Here is a 17,573-nt window from a genome sequence, read left to right as displayed (position 1 = left end):
AAATCAATCTAAGACGCGTCGCTCCTTGCGTCTTCGCGCTTTTAGCGGCCGGGGTCACGTGAGAGCCTAGATTCCTAAGTGGTTTTGGCGACAAAAAAAGCTGCCGGCATCAAACTGTTCATATTCGCATTCGCCAACCTACGTCGTCTGGATACCATACTTCTTCCTCCCATATTTCTACAGCAATATCCCTTAATACCCAGGAATCCGTGCCGTTCCACCCCCCACTAGCTGCGAGCATTAATCCACATTACATTCCTTGGTGCGACTCTTTGTTATTGATCATATCGAAGCTGTCATGGTCAAGCATTACTGACTTTCTTCCGCAGCAAGCAGTCGCTAGACTACTACTGTTATCGTGCCCTCTCTTTCCCCAGTGCGCGCTGCGCTGCTCTGACTATGGCCGAGGAAGACGCCGAGCAGGCGTTTTTCCAGGCGCAAGCCATGAACCACGAGTATGATCCCGCCGGGGTTGCGCAAGACGGCGCCGGCCTGTCGGAATCAGAAGAAGACTATGATCCATCGAATACATTACATGATGAGTACTCAGTTTCTATAGCAGAACATAATCAAAATGACACTACTGCCGCTGAAAGCAATGATCCTTCTTCCTCCTTCGCTGCCCAGCTTAATCCTCAGCCCGGCGAAGACGGCTCTTCTAAGATCCATGATCCTGCACAAACCTCCCAACTCCCATCCGGGCCTGATCCGCAAACCTCTGTATTTGAGCCTTCATCTACTATGCATGTACAGCCGAAGACCAAGACCATAGGTGGCTTTGTTGTTGACGATGACGAGGATGAGGAAGAGGGAGGGGATGATGATAAGGAAGAGGCAGAGTATGAACCACCAGGAGTTTTGGAAACTATTGAGCATGGCGGACATATTTCTGCAAGCGCGTCTGAGCGTCCTTTCTCTGATCAGAATGCAAATGAAACTGTTTCTACATCTGGTGTATCAATACAACCCGTTGTGCCTGATCATATGGCCAGTTCCAAAGATGTTTCTAATAATGCTGTTCCTTTTCATTCTGCTTCTTCCGTTCCCCCTTCGACTGGTCACAATCTGTACTCCGAACTCATGCAACAAGCGGGCGACAGTACTGATAGCAACGCACCAACCCCCACGCCTTTAGCTATTGCCGCAGCGTCTCGAAGTCGCCTACCCCATGATCGCGTCGGCTTGTTGGAAGATAGAATCAAAGAAGATCCCCGTGGTGACATACACGCCTGGGTTGAATTGATAGCCGAGCACCGGAGTCGAAACAGACTTGACAATGCGCGAGAAGTATACGAGCGATTCTTCAAACTTTTCCCGTCGGCTGTAAGTGATCTCATTCAATGAGTCATGGGTGAAGAAAGCGAACAAAACACTAACCTTTTTGGCTGTGTAGGCTGAGCAATGGGTACAATATGTCAACATGGAATCAGAGAATAGCGAGCTGCAACGCCTTGAGCAGATTTTTAACCGCACACTGCTAAGTATTCCCAATGTGCAGCTGTGGAATGTATATTTGGATTACATACGTCGACGACACCCGTTGACTACAGACACGTCTGGTCAAGCAAGGCGAACAATCACCTCTGCGTATGACTTGGCCCTCGCGCAGGTCGGCTTGGATAGGGATGCAGCATCGCTATGGACAGACTATATTGAATTCATCAAAACAGGGCCTGGCGTTGTTGGTGGAACCAATTGGCAAGACCAGCAAAAGATGGATTTGCTGCGCAAAGCCTATCAAAGGGCCATCTGTGTGCCCACTCATGCACTGAACACCCTCTGGAAGGACTATGATCAATTCGAGATGGGATTGAACAAGCTTACGGTAACAAATTCTTCCTATCACATGCCGATTCCACTGTATATTGACGTAAATAGGGGCGGAAATTTCTTCAAGAGCGGTCGCCCGCATATATGACGGCTAGAAGTTCTTATACGGAATTGCAGAACCTGACTAGAGACCTTGACCGAACAACTCTTCCGAAAATGCCTCCTGCACCTGGCTTCGATGGAGACGCCGAGTTTCAACAGCAAGTCGAATTATGGCGCCGATGGATTGCTTGGGAAAAGGGCGACCCTCTGGTTCTTAAAGAAGAGGATTTATCAGCATACAAAACCCGAGTTATGTACTCCTACAAACAATCACTCATGGCGCTAAGATTTGTTCCGGAGATCTGGTTTGACGCTGCTGAGTTTTGTTTCCAGAATGGCATGGAAGCCGAAGGAAACGACCTGCTCAAACAAGGCATTGAGGCAAATCCAGAGAGCTGTCTACTTACTTTCAAACGAGCTGATAGATTAGAGATTGAATCGGAATCGGAGCAAGATCCTCAAAAACGCGGCGCGAAAGTGAGAGAGGTCTTTGACAAACTCTTGGATGCTTTGTACCAGCTTAATAGCAAATCTCGGGAGCGGGAGGAGCAAGACATTGCCCGGGTCAAAGAGCAGTTTGCCAACGAGTCCGATGATTATCAACCTGCTTCTGCTGACGACGAGGATGAGGACGGCCGTACAGAAGCCCAGGCCAAAGAAGCGGCGAGAGAGGGTCAAATCGATGCCATTAAAAAAGCCCATGCGCCACAGATTACCATGACGTCCAAGATGATTTCATTCGCCTGGATTGCTTTGATGCGTGCCATGCGTCGTATTCAGGGCAAGGGTAAGCCTGGAGAACTTGCTGGCTCAAGGCAAGTGTTTGCTGAGGCCCGTAAACGTGGCCGTATCACTAGCGATGTTTATATTGCGAGTGCTTTGATTGAATATCATTGCTATAAAGATCCGGCTGCAACGAGGATTTTTGAACGGGGGGCAAGACTGTTCCCCGATGATGAGAACTTTGCGCTTGAATACTTGAAGCATCTTTTTGACATTAACGACGTTACCAGTGAGTGCTTCATCCATCCTTTTTCCATGTTGGACACGAAATAATTTGCTGACGAATGATTTTTATAGATGCTCGAGCCGTTTTCGAAATGACCGTCAGAAGACTGTCTAGCAAACCAGAAAACGTGGCCAAAACCAAACCTATCTTCTCATTCCTCCATGACTACGAGTCTCGATATGGCGACCTAGTCCAGGTCATCAATCTTGAAAATCGGATGCGCGAGCTTTTCCCCGACGACCCTACACTCTCTCAGTTTGCGCATCGCCATTCAACCACCACTTTTGACCCAATTGCAGCTCGTCCAGTCATTTCGGCTTCCCAAACCCGTCCTCGCCCGGCATCATCTTACATAATGGACCAGTACCAACAAGGAACACCTACACGGTACCTCGACGTCCCTTCATCCATGGATTCACCCAAGCGGTCCTTCCCATCAGACGACTTTGAAGACGACAGCAATCGACCTCGAAAGTTTGCCCGTGCCGAATCACCTTTGTTAAAGGGTCTGTCAGCACGTCGACCAGAAGCATTGAAACGACCCAACACCGCCACTATGGCCACCCCTTCTACCTCTTCACCTTCTCTCACGCAAGCCAACGCTGGACAATACCGTCCCCAACCCTCAGCAGCTCCCTTACCGCGAGACGTCGTTCATCTCTTGAGCATCATCCCACCAGCATCCGCCTACAACGCAGGACGATTCTCGGCGGAAAAATTGGTGGATTTGATTCGTAGGATAGACATTCCTACCTCTTTCCCTTCTTCTACTTCATCTCATCATCCTGCTGGTCTAGGGTCGCAATCATACGGTGGTCAGTTACTTCTTTGCCCCCTCTCGAGGATCAATTTTTTGATAAAGGCTGACTCTTTTTTTTGTCTTGGTCTCAGGTAATTTCTAACCCGTCTTGAAATATCTTGCATATCTTTTCCCATCTTTTTTTTTTTTTGCGTGTACAGTGTCTCTCCCTCGCTCCCTCCAGAGTCTGGATTGGGAAGAAAGAGAGGGAGAAAATCATGTATTACTACCAGAAACTTCCGGCTGTTTGGGGCCCAGAGAGCCCCGGTCTGTTATGCTCTCGTTATGTATCAAAGATATGATATCCTTATAAGTTAGTCAGGTAACTGGTTGGTTGAATTGGATTGGATTGAATTGATGAACTAAAATAAGATCTCTTGCTACTTAAGAGTCTCGTCTAACTGCTTTGAATGATGAAAACCCCTAGCTACCTTTGCATTCCATATAGTCGCCATGATCATAACGCCGATCCCTTCCTGGCATATCCGTCTAAACAAGGCCATCGCCAACAAGCCACAAACTCCGATTTTGTTAGCTAAGTGGAGGAAAAAGACTACAATATCTCATCGCCATCCATGCTATCATCAACAACGGCATCTCGAGGATCCGTAATGACCTTTTGCAAAATAGTCGGAATACTGGTGGAGGTAGCTGCAGCTGCAGTGGTAGAGGTGAACGTCGAGGCCTTTTCGAAGCCGGCAGGCCACAGACCAAATAGGCCATTCCTACTTTCAAGTTGGGGATTGTCAACGGGAACATGATTGAAAGATGAAGCTGACGAAGGAGAAGATCGAAAGTCTGAAAGATAATTATCGTCGACATATCCGTCCCATACGCCCAGGATTTGCGCAATGAGGCGGAAAAAAGCGATGAAGATGGTGATTATTGGAGAGAAGACGCTGGAAAGATGTGACCAGCGCCAGAGCATCGTGGGGAGTGTAAAGGGGAATTGAGGAGCATCTGGTTGCAGGCAATAGCCGTCGCAGACTTCGGCGATTGCTGGGTGGCAGTAGTAGTCGCACATGGTGCTTTCAGAGATGTACCAGCAAGCGAAAATGACAACCAACCAACCGAGATATGTTAGACGCAAGTGGCGAGAGACGTGGTCTCGTCGCCAGAGTCGAGGGATGGGAATGGCGACATAAATGCGTCCATCACGTTGAGGAGTGCCACATGTTTCGCAACGTTTGATGTGTATTGCTTCATTGCTGTTGTCCGATGTGAGGGCCTCGTGTAGATCATTGAGACCCGTACGAGCATCGCGGATACTGTAGATAATTGACTGTAACTTCGACCCCATGTGGTCCAGTGACTGCTGCGGTTTATCGTCAATTGGTTGCTGATCTAAATCAGACTCAATTGCGTCAAGTTCTCTTCCGAGAGATTCTTCTTTCATCTTCATAAATCTCGACGAGCCTGAGTCCGCATTGTTGATGATTCCTTGTAGGGAGTTGATCGTATCATCGCCTAAATCCAAGTTCAAAGGATCGGCGTTTGATTTTGCATCCTCAAGAATACCCTCGAGTGCACTCTTTGGTATCTTGGGCTTGATGAGTCCTGGTTGTGGTGGTTTCTTCTCCATGCTGTCATCATTCAGGGCCTTTTCGGGTGGGATATTAGATTTAGCAGAAGCCTTCCCAGCGTGAGCCCCCGACCTGGCTACATCGGTCGATTTGCGTTCAGACTCTTCGCCAGAGCCCGATGGACGTAGTATTGGTATTACCGTAGACTTGGGAGCCGACTTGCTTGGAGAATCGATTTCTTTGGTCTCGTCCTCCCCGTTTGTGTCCGGGTTTCGCACGGTCATCGGCGTGTCGATCCAGGCGCCTATTACTACAGGCGTTTTCTCCGGAAGCGGTGTTTCTATCGGCTTCTTTTGTTCTGGGGTGCTATGTTGATTAGGGCTTTCGGTGCGGGCCAATTTGCGGAGAAGGTCTCGAGAATCACTTCGCGTCTTTTGTGTCCGATCTCTGGAAGTCGATTTGTAGATGGTGACGGGTGTATTTGGAATGGCGTCGCCGGTTAGGCCAGCCCTCCCTAACGACCGTGATCTAGCCCGAGAATGATTGTGAAGCCCGTCAGAAGGAGGAGCTCCCAGGCGAGATCTTTCCGATATTTGTTCACGCCCTTCTCTGAATTCATCGCTTTTCCGCGAAGGAGAGGCATTGCTAGGCCGAGGAGAACGGCTCCTAGATTCAACTCTAGTTTTTCTTGCTCGTTCAGTGAGGGCCCCAGGCGTTTCACCACGAAGGGTTTCTGCTTCTGGTCGCGAAAAAGAGCTCAACCATTGTCGATGGTTTTTTGCCTTATTCCCCCAATTTTTAGGCACATTCAGCCCAAGACGAAGGCCATCTTCCCCAAGGAAATCCCGGGCTTCTTCTGTTGTTGGCGGGTCAGAGTCGCGTCTTTGGAGACTGTCTGCCATTGAGCCAACCTTGGCCTTGCTGAAGACGGGCGATTGGCTCGCAGTGACGCGGTTCAAACGCTCTTCATCGCGTTTATATGTTGACAACTTCCCTCGCGCATGGTCATCTGTAACGTCGTCCAGATAGCTGAAAACCGGCCCCAAGTTATCGTCCCTCTCTTCCCCCTGTGTGTAACGAAGATTCAGCGATCCAGGGGACTCTCGACGCCGCTTACGCTCTTTGGAGCTTCGTCGCGATAGCATTTCTGGGGGGTCGATGTCCAGATCGTCCTCCGATACCAGATCCGCCAAGTCGTCTGCGTCGTTGATGCGCTGGTAGGTCTCTAGGAGTTCGCCCGGGGGAGGACTGGTGACTGCTGCTAAAGGGAAAGGCAGCGTCAAATTTCGCTGCCGTCGTCTGCTGCTTGGACTGGGCGTGCGATCAGGCATTGCGGTGTGTTCGTTTGGGTCCATGGCGGCTGTTCGCGATGTCGCATCGAACGCGTCTTTCAATGTTCTAGGCAAGCGAGGACTGCTTCGAGGCCGCGTGCCATTCTTCAGGGCTGTGTTGGATCGTCGAGTAGGTTCTCTTTCAAACGAGTACGCGCGATCGAGGTTGAGGTGTGCAGCATGGACAGGGCGTGAGGAAGGAAGGTCCTGTTGTGGGTGTTGCTGGTAGGCCCAGCGCCGAGAGCCAGAATGTGAAGACATGGCTAAACAAAGCAATCAATTGCCAGTCACAGTCACTAAGCAAAGCATGTCACATCGATGACTAGTCATTTGACTAGTTATAAGTATAGCTAGTAGCAGTTAGTTATATCGATGTTACAATAATGTCTAATGCTAAGGTATCCGCGATATGATAATGTTTTGTAGATCAGAGACCAGTCCCAAAGCGGGAAGGTGCAGAATTAAATCATTTGGCATGCTCACTCAGCATAGAACTTCACTCACCCCTGCACATGCAACAATATCTTTCTTTGCACAATAGTGATTCCCAGATTATCAAGAATTTTTTGAATATTCTAACATTCACAAATCTGGAATGAAAGAATCCACCACCATCACCATCGACTGAGTTCAAACCACAATTCGAGATGGCGAAAGCCGCAAACCGTTCAGGAAAGGGCAAACAGAAATCCGCAGCAAAACCACCAACTCCATTTGTCAAGGCGCCTTCTACCTTACAGTCGTTCCTCGAATCACTGGACCCCAATGAAGTCTACCTCATACACATCGACAAAGAAACCCCCGACTTGAAGAAACAACTATTCCTTCTCCCGATTCTTCTCAACACCGCAATCGCGCTCGGAATTGCGTACCGCGTGTACCATGCATCATACGTTTACCCAGAAATCATAGCAATAGCGCTAGGCTTGAAAGAACCAGCAGTGCAATTGACATCTTTCCCTTTGCCAACGGCCACCAGTATGGTCCTCCGACGTACGTTGATGTTCGCCTTTGATTATTTTCTGGTGACGTTCTTTGCCGGCTGGCCCATCCGGTTTATCTTGGGCCCTATATACTGGCGACGAAAAGTCGGGTTTCGCCCGCGAGAGGTGGTCGTACGACAGAGCCGGACTTTCTGGTCATCGAACCTAGAGCGCAATCGCTGGATCTACGAGGATGAGAAGGTGATTGGCGAAGTGATTACTCCTGCCATAGCCCCCCAGCGGGTGATGAAAAGCGGATATCTTCTGATCGATGCGAACTGGGATTTGGATTACAAAACTATGGTCCGGGCTCATGGGCTGGTTGATCTGACTAGCAAGGGCCGCGGGGTGCAATTGGACGAATTCCGCACAGCTGTTCTCGTGAACACAGACGAGGATGGGTGGCTCATTTGGCGTGTCGCGGACGAGGGGACCAAGGAGCGAGGACAACAGAGAGACCAACTGCTTGCATTTCAGGAGAAGCTTGCGTCGATGGGGAAGGAAGATCTCTTCTTCCGCTGGGTGGAATTGGTCCAGTACGAAAGCACGCAAGCCGGTGGGTTTACGCCGGAGCGCCAGCGTCGCGCCATGCTACAAGCCAAAGAAATGTTTGAGGCGGAGGGGGTTAACTTTTCGCAGTTCTGGCAGGCGGTGGGTGGGATGCAGGGGAACATAGATCTCGATTAACATGCATATACAAATAGAAAAGCTTAATTATCTAGACATAATGATATTGTGTCTTTCTTTATCGGAGCTTCGAGAATGACAAAATAAGCTTTAAAACTACGATGGCGTTTCAACACACATCTGTCATATCACCCCGGATTCGATCGATACGCAGAACTTCGAAGTAGGTAGTACTAGCATTAGTTCAAGTTAGTTGCCTCAGGTGGCGGGAGGAAAAGACAGAAACGTGGCCAGTCCAGCCTAGCCTAGGTTAGGGGGGAGCTCACCGCCAAGCAGAGCCAATCACAGCGTCCTCATTGTCAAGTCGCGATAGGCACAGCCAATCAGGCCACGCGCAGTGGGGACGGGTTGTGTGCATTGCGTCATCAGCACGCTGGCCAGTGAGAGTGCGTATTCGACAACTGGAGTCGAAGTCTGGCCCACTGAGAGCCTCGGGCTAGGCTGTTTTGGGCCGGTGGGTTGCAATTCCTGCCGTCGTCACCGTGATCTCATTTTTCGCTCTTGCGATTCTGTCCCGTCTGTATCCAAGTCCGTCTGCTCAACAAGATATACGGTCATTTTGGGATTGTCAGATACACGTGGTCCCTCATATCCATAATATGGAATCGCGCAAGAAGAAAGAAAAAGCTCGCCGATTTTTTTCGCCCGTTCCATGGACTTGGTTGTCTGATGAGCCAGGCTTACGACGAGCCAGTTGTGTGAGCAGGGCTAGTCTGGACTAGCCCTATTTCCCGTCGCCGGATTGGTCTCTGCGGCATTCCTGCGTCTGTCTGTCTCCGTCTTATAGCACAGTGCTCCGTAAGCGACGAGTGGCCGCCTTTTTTTTTCCTGTCCCTACAATATTGCTGCTACATAGTATGTACTCTATCGCCACTGAGACTAGTGGGACGTCGGAGCCTTTGGTAGGCGGGCGAGTAACGTGCCATTTCCTGTTTTGTAATGCAATTTCCAGGCGTCCTCGCTAGCCCCGGCTGCACAATGAGAAATAAGAACCCTTCCAGCCCGGCTACGTCACTTTCTCTTTCTCCCTCTCTCCTTCCCAAGTCTTCGCAATCCGCTCTTGCATCATCAGTGTCAGCAGCAGCAGCACCACCACCACCACCGTCGTCCTCCAGCTTCATTGCCAGCCATCGATTGATGCCGCGCTTGTGACTTGAACGGCCTTGACTTCTGTATCCCTATTCGCTTATTTTTTTTTTTATTCTTTCTTATTTTGTATTTTTTTTATTTTCCCTTAAAAACAGATCTCCCTTTCTAGTGCTTTACTCCGATTTTTAAACAACTCGTGCCCTGCTCCCTCGACGTGGTCGCACCGCGTCGTCTATCGCCCTCATCTTTCCTCTCGTCTTCTATCGTTATTATGTCTGCTGCTGTGGCTCAAAGGGCCCCCTTGGGCAGAGCATCGTCCCCCATAGATACCAAGAACATTATGAAGCCTGAAGGTTCGTGACTATTTTTCTTTTTGATTTTCCCAATTTTCGCTGTTCCTCCCCTTTGAGCCTTGGTGGGCCGCAACCAATGAATGCGCGCCATGACCTCACAATTACCCTTATCGAAGCATCCGTCGCAAAACACAATCGACCTCGACCGCGATTCGCGGCTCTTATTTCGAATCTTCCATTACTTCGCGCTCTATTCTTCTGCTCTTCTCTTCGCTTTCCATTCCCCAGATCTAGCGCTTGTCTACTGTCCTTGATGTCATCGAGTGAGTGTTAACTGGCCCGTCGTGTCATCGCAGATTCTCCAACAGCAGACAGTATCACAAAAGACCAGAAGCCTGCTGAAGGCTCGCAATCGCTTGCGCCGCCGCCTCGTCCTGCCGCCTCAGGCACCGGCGAGACCCCAGATTATTTCAACTTGCAGAACCCGTTTTCTCTCGAACCAAACCCTTTCGAACAGTCCTTCAGCAACACATCAGGCGAAACTCCGGGGAAGTCCTTACTTCCCCCAGTTGCCTCTATCGCGTCTCCTGCATTACCCGGAGTCAGTTCCGCTGGTTATAACTGGCCTAATTCACTGCGCTCAGGACCGCTGAGCCCTGCCATGCTGGCTGGCCCCACTGGCGCCGATTACTTTGACAGCATCGGTCGCGGCTTTCCAACCCCCAACGAGTCGTCCTTAAGAACTGGCCTGACCCCCGGCGGTGGAGGGTCCATGTTTCCCGCTCCAAGTCCCAACTCCCAAGCCATCTTAACACAACTTCAAAGCGGTGGTGCGACTCCGTCGACTCTCGAGTTCCACCGTACCGCCCTCAACGCAGCCAAACGCAACGGCTTCAATGTACCCACGTCCAATCCGACCAGTGAGCCCGAGCCGCTCTCGAATATGGATAGCAAGAAGACATCACAACCCACAGCCGTTGACACATTCACCCATCACGATGCTGCCGATGCGGCCAATGGCCTTTTCATGCTCGCAAAAGGTGGCCAAACCAATAACGACGCGTTCGCCGCGACCAACGCCGCTAATAAGCCATCTGACGCGAAACGAGTGACGCGAAATGCCCACAACTCAATAAGCAGCGGCGCTGGCGAGTTGACCGCTGAGGGTTCCGACACCCAAGGCGAGCAGACAAAGCCACCCACCAAGGGCAAAGGCAAGAAGAATACTCCTGCCAAACCGACTGCTGCCAACGGTCGTCGCAAAGCCGAAGAGGCTCCCAAAGGTTCTAACAAGAGGGCAAAGACGAGCAACGGCCCCATAGAAGCAACTCCGGAAGAGGAATCGGATGAGGAAGAGATGAGAGACGACATGTCGAAGGATCCCAAGAAGATGACCGACGAAGAGAAGCGGAAAAATTTCCTCGAGAGGAATCGGTAAGTTGAACAGCATGGTGTTTCTTTTGCTCTTACTAACAAACACTTGTTACAGTGTCGCTGCTCTCAAATGTCGCCAACGCAAGAAGCAGTGGCTCGCAAACCTCCAAGCTAAAGTCGAACTCTTCACAACCGAAAATGATGCATTAACAGCGACCGTCACACAACTTCGAGAAGAGATTGTCAATCTCAAGACCCTGCTACTTGCACACAAGGACTGCCCTGTCTCTCAAGCACAGGGCATTGGCCCGTTGATCATGAACGGCATGTCCTCTGGCTTTGATGCCCATCCATATGGTATTCCAAACAACATGGCCATGCAAGCTGGAGCTCCGATCCCCGCTCAAGCCCTTCGCAGATAGAAACGACCGAGGTCTGCGAGGACTAATAGATAAACGACTTGAAACAGATGTGATGTTTTTCTTTCGCCGCCAAACCCCTTGCTCTTTAATAAAACTTCTTGTAATAGTTTCTTTGATTATTCTTTCAACCTCTTCCCCCGTCTTCCCCTCTCTTACTCGCTTTCAATTGATATACGGCGGCCGAAATATTCTTCTCGTCTGTTGTTTGTGCCTTGATAAAAGGCTATTGGCATGGGCGGAGTTCTAATGATGCATCGAAAATGGACAGGTCAAAACTTGAATGGTGGCATATGGGCGTGTACATCATTCCTACCTTGAGGCGCTTAAAACTTGCTTTTTTATTCAGTGGACACTGGACGCCTGGGATTTTCGACTTGTGTTCTTTTTTAACGTTTTGTCCTTCACTGGTGGCGATTTTCTTCAGAACGGTATTTCTTACCTGGTGTTATGGTTGTTTTCTGTATTTTTGTGGTGTTTGATCTGATTCTCACTGTGTCTTCTTTTACCTCCCTTTTCCAGGAGTTTGTTATTCCTCGTGTCTGATATATTCTTTATTCTTATTTTTATTGTCTTCTTTTTTTCCCTAGCACGCCCTGGAGTGCGATGCTGGGATATCGATTTGCTTGTTGCTCAGTTCGTTACTTTCTGGCCTAGACTGTTGCGTTACGTTGCTTTGCTTTGCTTTGTCATCTTGACTATGCAATTAGCTAGAAATCAGGGCTGAGTAAACGAGCAGTTACACCGTTCTAGCAGTGAATGAATTGTCATGCCAATTGAATGATCTATAGTTTATCTAGAAGACCGTCGTAGTCATCTGAATCGCCGCGTTATCGGCCCAACCAAACAGTGCAAACATAAAAACATCACGTCCCGCACCGCGACAGGAAGGAAGTACAACAACAGCCATAAAACAAACGTCTCTTTGTCCAGTTTGATTGAACTTGAAGATAATCTACAATTTATTCCAGCAATGCCAAGACTACTACATGCGCTATACATGAGATGAGAGGTTGAGCAAGTTTCGTTTGTTGCTCTATTCCGGATGTTCCTCTCAATATAACGTCCATTAGAACGAATCGAGAGAAAAAATGTCAGCACGACGCGTACAAACGCGCTCACGCCGTGTCGACGATGCTCTATCCCAACTTGTCGACTCTCTATTACCATCAATCTCTCGCTCGGCGTTTGGCGACAGCGAGGATGACGACAACGAAGAAGCCGCCGCAGCTGCCGAGGAGCGTCGCCTCCAAACTCGCCTCGACCGTGCATGGAGGATCTTAGATGTCGTTGCGGCAGAAAAGGAAGAACAGAAACAAAATGGTAGTATAGATGGAGGAGGAGCAGGAGGAGGATTTGCAGCAGAAAATATCAACAATGCCTCTGATCTAATTAAACGGAAATTACTGCGCGAAAATGCTAGTCCCGATAAGGCGGTTCGGTTTTCGAATTTGTATTCTCGGCTGCTAACGCAGCCTGTGCTTGGTCAGAAATGGGCTATTCTATATCTACTATATCGATTGTCGGAACGGGATGGTCCTGGTGGTGGTGGTGGTGACGATAATGCCGATGGGGAAGATGCGGTGACATATGACCGAGGGCGCAGTCGAAGCCCATTAATGGACGATGGCAATTTGGACAATCTGTTGTTTAAGTCTAGGAGAGGAGCCTTAGCTGAGGATGTCGATGAAGGTCCTGCTATAAGCTCGTCTGTGTCACAACGCGGGGGAGCGCCGGAGCGACGGCGTTCAGTGCGAACCATCGCAGGCGATAAGCAGCGACGAAGTCAGCCAGTGATTACAGAAGAAGCTCGAGATAGCAGAGCTGCCTCTAAAGAGACTATACCCCTGCAGCAACAAGCCACCCTTCCCCAGGCCGGGAAGACAGAATCATCTCTGCTACGTGACTTGCCCTACATTCTTCAAGGTCTGTCATCGACAAATATGGAATTTTCCTCGTCTACAATCCTGAAATTGCCTACCGACTTACCCATCCCGATGATATCACTGTTGCACACCTTGGCCGAGCCATGTCTACTATACAAAGAGCTATCCGGATTTGTCGACAGTTCTGACGGTGGGCTTGTGAGTCAGGCTCTGAGAGCTGCTATCTCCACTGAGCTGCGCTCTTATTTGGGCCTGGTTGCGACCTTGGAAGGAGAGATTCGACGAGCCTTGACGGCCGCGGCTAGTGATGATCCTAAGGGCGTAGTCAAGGGCGCCGTGACGCTTAAGCGATGTGTAGTATGGACTAGAGATGCTACAATGGCATTGCGGCTGATGAGTATCATGGTGGAAGAAGCTAGGGGTAAGCTTATTCCTCTCCTCAATTGGTAAAAGCATATACTGACGATTTTATCAGATAAAAGGGGCGGCCAGCTCATATCTTTAATACATGGCTACTCGTCGTCACACGGCGACCCCTTTGTCGGCAACTTCGCAGAGAAATTATTGTCACACATAACGCGCCCCTTTTACGATATGCTGCGGCAATGGATCTACGACGGCGAACTTTCTGATCCCTATAAGGAGTTCTTTGTCTTTGAGACGGAATTTCGTCCTAGCGCGGATCCTCGACGGATTGCCTCGAGTGTATGGGAAGACAAATATAAACTAGACGACGAAATGATTCCTTCGTTCATAACTCAAGACTTTGCCAAGAAGGTCTTCCTCATTGGCAAGTCTCTCAACTTCATACGATATGGATGTGGAGATTCTGCTTGGGTGGAGGCATATTCAAAGGAGGCCTCCAAAGAACTTCGTTACGGCGACACTGCCAGATTGGAGATCTCCATCGATGAAGCTTACAAAACTACGATGGCCCGGCTCATTCATTTAATGGACACCAAATTCAAGCTTTTTGAACACCTTCGAGCTCTGAAGAAATACCTATTACTTGGGCAAGGAGATTTTATTGCGCTACTTATGGAATCTCTTGCTTCGAACCTTGACCGGCCTGCGAACTCACAATATCGACATACCCTTACAGCACAATTGGAACACGCGATTCGGTCATCAAATGCGCAATTTGACTCTCCAGATGTTCTGCGTCGTCTAGATGCACGCATGTTGGAGCTCAGCCATGGAGAGATTGGCTGGGACTGTTTCACGCTTGAATATAAGATCGATGCTCCCGTGGACGTGGTCATTACTCCATGGGGGTCAACGCAGTACCTCAAAGTGTTTAATTTCTTGTGGCGAGTGAAGCGGGTCGAATTTGCTTTGGAAAGTACCTGGCGAAGATGCATAACGGGAGCTCGAGGAGTTCTCGGCAGCGTGGAAGACAAAGTTGGGTCTGACTGGAAACGGGCGAGATGCGTGATTGCCGAGATGATTCATTTTGTGTGTCAACTGCAGTACTACATCTTGTTCGAGGTGATTGAAGCTAGCTGGGACCAGCTACAAGCAGCCATCTCCAAGCCTGGATGTACATTGGACGATCTAATAGAGGCACATACGAAGTACCTCAATTCTATCACACACAAGGGTCTTTTAGGTTCGTCCAGTACGTCACGAACTTCAACAGCAGCAACATCATCGTCGTCTAAACAGCCGGAGGAGAGTTTCCTTAGCCAGCTACACCAGATCCTCAAGATTATGCTTAACTACAAAGACGCCGTGGACGGATTGTATTCCTTTTCCGTGGCCGAATTCACACGTCGCCAAGAATTAAACGCCAAAATCGAGACTCGCACAGCTCATGGTCAATGGGGAGTAACAGAGCGAGACCTGAAGACCTCATCGCCTTTCCTCACTGGCCAGAGCCAAAACCCAGATCTCTCCGCGGACGATCACATGCTTTCCTCCCTTCAAACTCGTCTGCGAGATCTAGCCGTGGATTTCCGTGCTCGCCTCAACATTCTACTGGGCGATTTGGCGTACCAACCGGATGTCGACATGCGGTTCTTGGGCGTGGTCATGAATTTCAATGATGTGTATGAGCCCGTGCGCAGACGACGGGCAACAACTTCCGCTGGGTCCTCGTCGACTCGAGATAAAGAGAAAGACAATAAAGATCGAAGAAGTCGTAGGAATGCTGTACCGTCTAGTAGCGGTGCTGCTACGGGCAATTAATTCACCGCAAATCGCCAATAATTGAGTGGACTCTTTGTATCTTGTGGCTTTTTAAGCAGACCTGTTTGTTTCTTTGTTGCATAGCGCCTGGTCTCATTGTTGCGTTAACATTTCAGGAAGACATGTGTATACCCTTGCTGTGTCATGATCTAGAATATCAGAAACTATTATATCTTGTCGTTGTACTTGAAGTAAATTGGCCCAAATTGGCTAGTGCGAGTCGTATCAGATACTGATAACGGCCGCGGTGGGGATAGAATTGAAAAGCTAAAAGCTTAAAGAAAAATTATCTCTCCAGACTCCAGGAGTCTTTGCTTCATTGCAGTTCAACAACCACGAGAGAGCATTTATATTTATATTCTTATTGCAGGGCTGTGCAATCTTGCTTTTGAGCAAGTCTGCCACAGTCATGTCGCTTAGCAAAACAGAGCCCAGCGCTGGCGAGGACAAGCTCACGGACGAGGTAAAAGTCAAAACGAAACGGAAAGACGAGAAAAAGGAAAAAAAGAGCAGGAAAACATCCAAGCAGGGAACTGAGCATGACGAGTCAAATACAGTGGAAGGAGAAAAAGAGAGCAAGTCGAAAAAGCGACCGCGAGACGAGGAAAAGGAAGAGAAAACCGAGACTGAAAAAGTGCGCAAGAACAAGAGGAAGTCTGTGTCTTTTGCCGATGACAATGACAATGACAATGTCGATGCAAAGGACGACACACAACTCAATCCAAACGATGCGGCAATCGACGAAGAACACCTGCGCAAGAAAAGAAAGCAAGAAAAGCGCGCGAAACGCGAACAACGACACAAAAGCGATCCTTCCACCAGCACATCTTCAACCTCAACCTCAACCTCAAAACCTGCGACAGACACATCATCTGGAAACTTAATCCTCGCCTACCTCTCCCAATACCACAATGACCGCACAGCCTGGAAATTCCAGAAAATCCGCGAAACACAGCTCCTCAAAAACGTGTTTTCCCTCGAACAGGTACCCGCCGAATACAACCTGGCACTACTGGCGTACCTGAAAGGATTGAAGAGTGAGGGGGCCAGAACTAGGCTTCGCAAGGCTGCGCAGGAAGTAATCAAAGTCGATGAAGGGGTTTCTCCGAAAGAGAACAACAATACTGAGGAGAGAAAAGGGGAGGCCGAAGATGATGCCACGAGAGTGTCTGTTGGACCAGTGCCGGAGTCTTGGAAGGAGAGGTATGGCGATGCAGTGCACCGGTTCAAGGGGAATTTGAATGCAGGTGTCAAAGACCTCGATGAAGGTGTTTCGCTGGCTGCGTCTGATGAAGACGATGGTAGAGCTGAGGATGTGGCAAACATTTTCACAAGATTCGAAAATCGGAAACGCGCTGAGATGGTCTTGTGGACTGTGTCTGGAAAGATAAGCAAGTCTACACATACTAGCTCTTCGACAAGCAAACCGGACACAGAAACGGAAGTTGATACATCTACGACTACAACTCCTGCAAGTAGCAGTAAGAATAATAAGCAGAAAGCCCCGGCAAGGAAGAAGAGGAAGAACCGGACTATGATTGTGGAGATTTCAAGCAGCAGTGAGAGTTCGGATTCCGATAGTGACTGATATCTTTCATTCTATTGTTTAGGACTATGTACATGCAGCGATTTGTATTAGCCAGAATATGTATGTCTACTAGCAACGTTTATGGAAATTTGGGAATTTGGCATTCATCAAAGTACATTCCTCGTCTTTCTCCCCCGTCAACGGTAGAAATGTACATTTGTAAACAGACGGACATAGACAGTCTTGTCTTCGTGGAGTTCTGCCTCTTTGGTTTCGTAAATCGTGGTCTCGTAGTTCAGCGTGTATGTCGACTATAGCAGCTGTCTATCAATCTGCTGCCTGCATAGTGGGAATCGATATGACCAGACTTGCTCCGTCGGCCTTCCTCCCCCCACCCCAGTATCGCTGTAGCTCTGAATGGTCTTTTATATTGAACCAGGGAGTCTAGTCATCTCGTTTCTCGTAGCATGGCACGGGATGTCCCTAGGACGCAGCGAGTCGCGGTGCTCTCTGAGCAACGCCAATGGGTTGTCCCTTTCTGTCTGTCCGGCACTTTATAGTGTGTGCTCAATTTTTGGAATATCGAACGGTCG

At 49.1% G+C, this 17,573-nt stretch overlaps 6 protein-coding genes across 6 annotated transcripts; 5 read left to right on the top strand and 1 right to left on the bottom strand.

Annotated features, from left to right (window-relative positions):
* Positions 1-399: 399 nt before the first annotated feature.
* On the top strand, positions 400-3,783 carry UA08_04039 (mRNA 3'-end-processing protein rna14; the record flags this gene model as incomplete). The annotated part of the gene is made up of 5 exons (XM_020266319.1): positions 400-1,323; positions 1,394-1,825; positions 1,879-2,884; positions 2,953-3,696; positions 3,773-3,783. The coding sequence occupies 5 exons, from the start codon at positions 400-402 to the stop codon at positions 3,781-3,783; spliced, it is 3,117 nt and encodes a 1,038-aa protein (XP_020120520.1).
* A 450-nt stretch (positions 3,784-4,233) lies between these two features.
* Positions 4,234-6,795, bottom strand: UA08_04038 (hypothetical protein; the record flags this gene model as incomplete). Its single annotated transcript, XM_020266834.1, has 1 exon — positions 4,234-6,795. The coding sequence occupies one exon, from the start codon at positions 6,793-6,795 to the stop codon at positions 4,234-4,236; it is 2,562 nt and encodes an 853-aa protein (XP_020120515.1).
* Positions 6,796-7,181: 386 nt separating this feature from the next.
* UA08_04037 (hypothetical protein) lies at positions 7,182-8,204 on the top strand (the record flags this gene model as incomplete). Its single annotated transcript, XM_020266833.1, has 1 exon — positions 7,182-8,204. One exon carries the CDS (start codon positions 7,182-7,184, stop codon positions 8,202-8,204), a length of 1,023 nt encoding a protein of 340 aa, XP_020120514.1.
* Positions 8,205-9,564: 1,360 nt separating this feature from the next.
* UA08_04036 (hypothetical protein) lies at positions 9,565-11,382 on the top strand (the record flags this gene model as incomplete). The annotated part of the gene is made up of 3 exons (XM_020266832.1): positions 9,565-9,646; positions 9,943-11,020; positions 11,076-11,382. The coding sequence occupies 3 exons, from the start codon at positions 9,565-9,567 to the stop codon at positions 11,380-11,382; spliced, it is 1,467 nt and encodes a 488-aa protein (XP_020120513.1).
* Positions 11,383-12,470: 1,088 nt separating this feature from the next.
* UA08_04035 (hypothetical protein) lies at positions 12,471-15,452 on the top strand (the record flags this gene model as incomplete). Its single annotated transcript, XM_020266831.1, has 2 exons — positions 12,471-13,686; positions 13,741-15,452. The coding sequence occupies 2 exons, from the start codon at positions 12,471-12,473 to the stop codon at positions 15,450-15,452; spliced, it is 2,928 nt and encodes a 975-aa protein (XP_020120512.1).
* A 409-nt stretch (positions 15,453-15,861) lies between these two features.
* UA08_04034 (hypothetical protein) lies at positions 15,862-17,040 on the top strand (the record flags this gene model as incomplete). Its single annotated transcript, XM_020266830.1, has 1 exon — positions 15,862-17,040. The coding sequence occupies one exon, from the start codon at positions 15,862-15,864 to the stop codon at positions 17,038-17,040; it is 1,179 nt and encodes a 392-aa protein (XP_020120519.1).
* Between the last annotated feature and the right edge of the window lie 533 nt (positions 17,041-17,573).

Source organism: Talaromyces atroroseus (genome assembly GCF_001907595.1).
Source record: "Talaromyces atroroseus strain IBT 11181 chromosome Unknown scaffold_4, whole genome shotgun sequence".
Taxonomy (NCBI): Eukaryota; Fungi; Ascomycota; class Eurotiomycetes; order Eurotiales; family Trichocomaceae; genus Talaromyces; species Talaromyces atroroseus.
The sequence above is the reverse complement of the archived record's forward strand: the minus strand, read 5'-3'. Positions and strand labels throughout refer to the sequence as shown.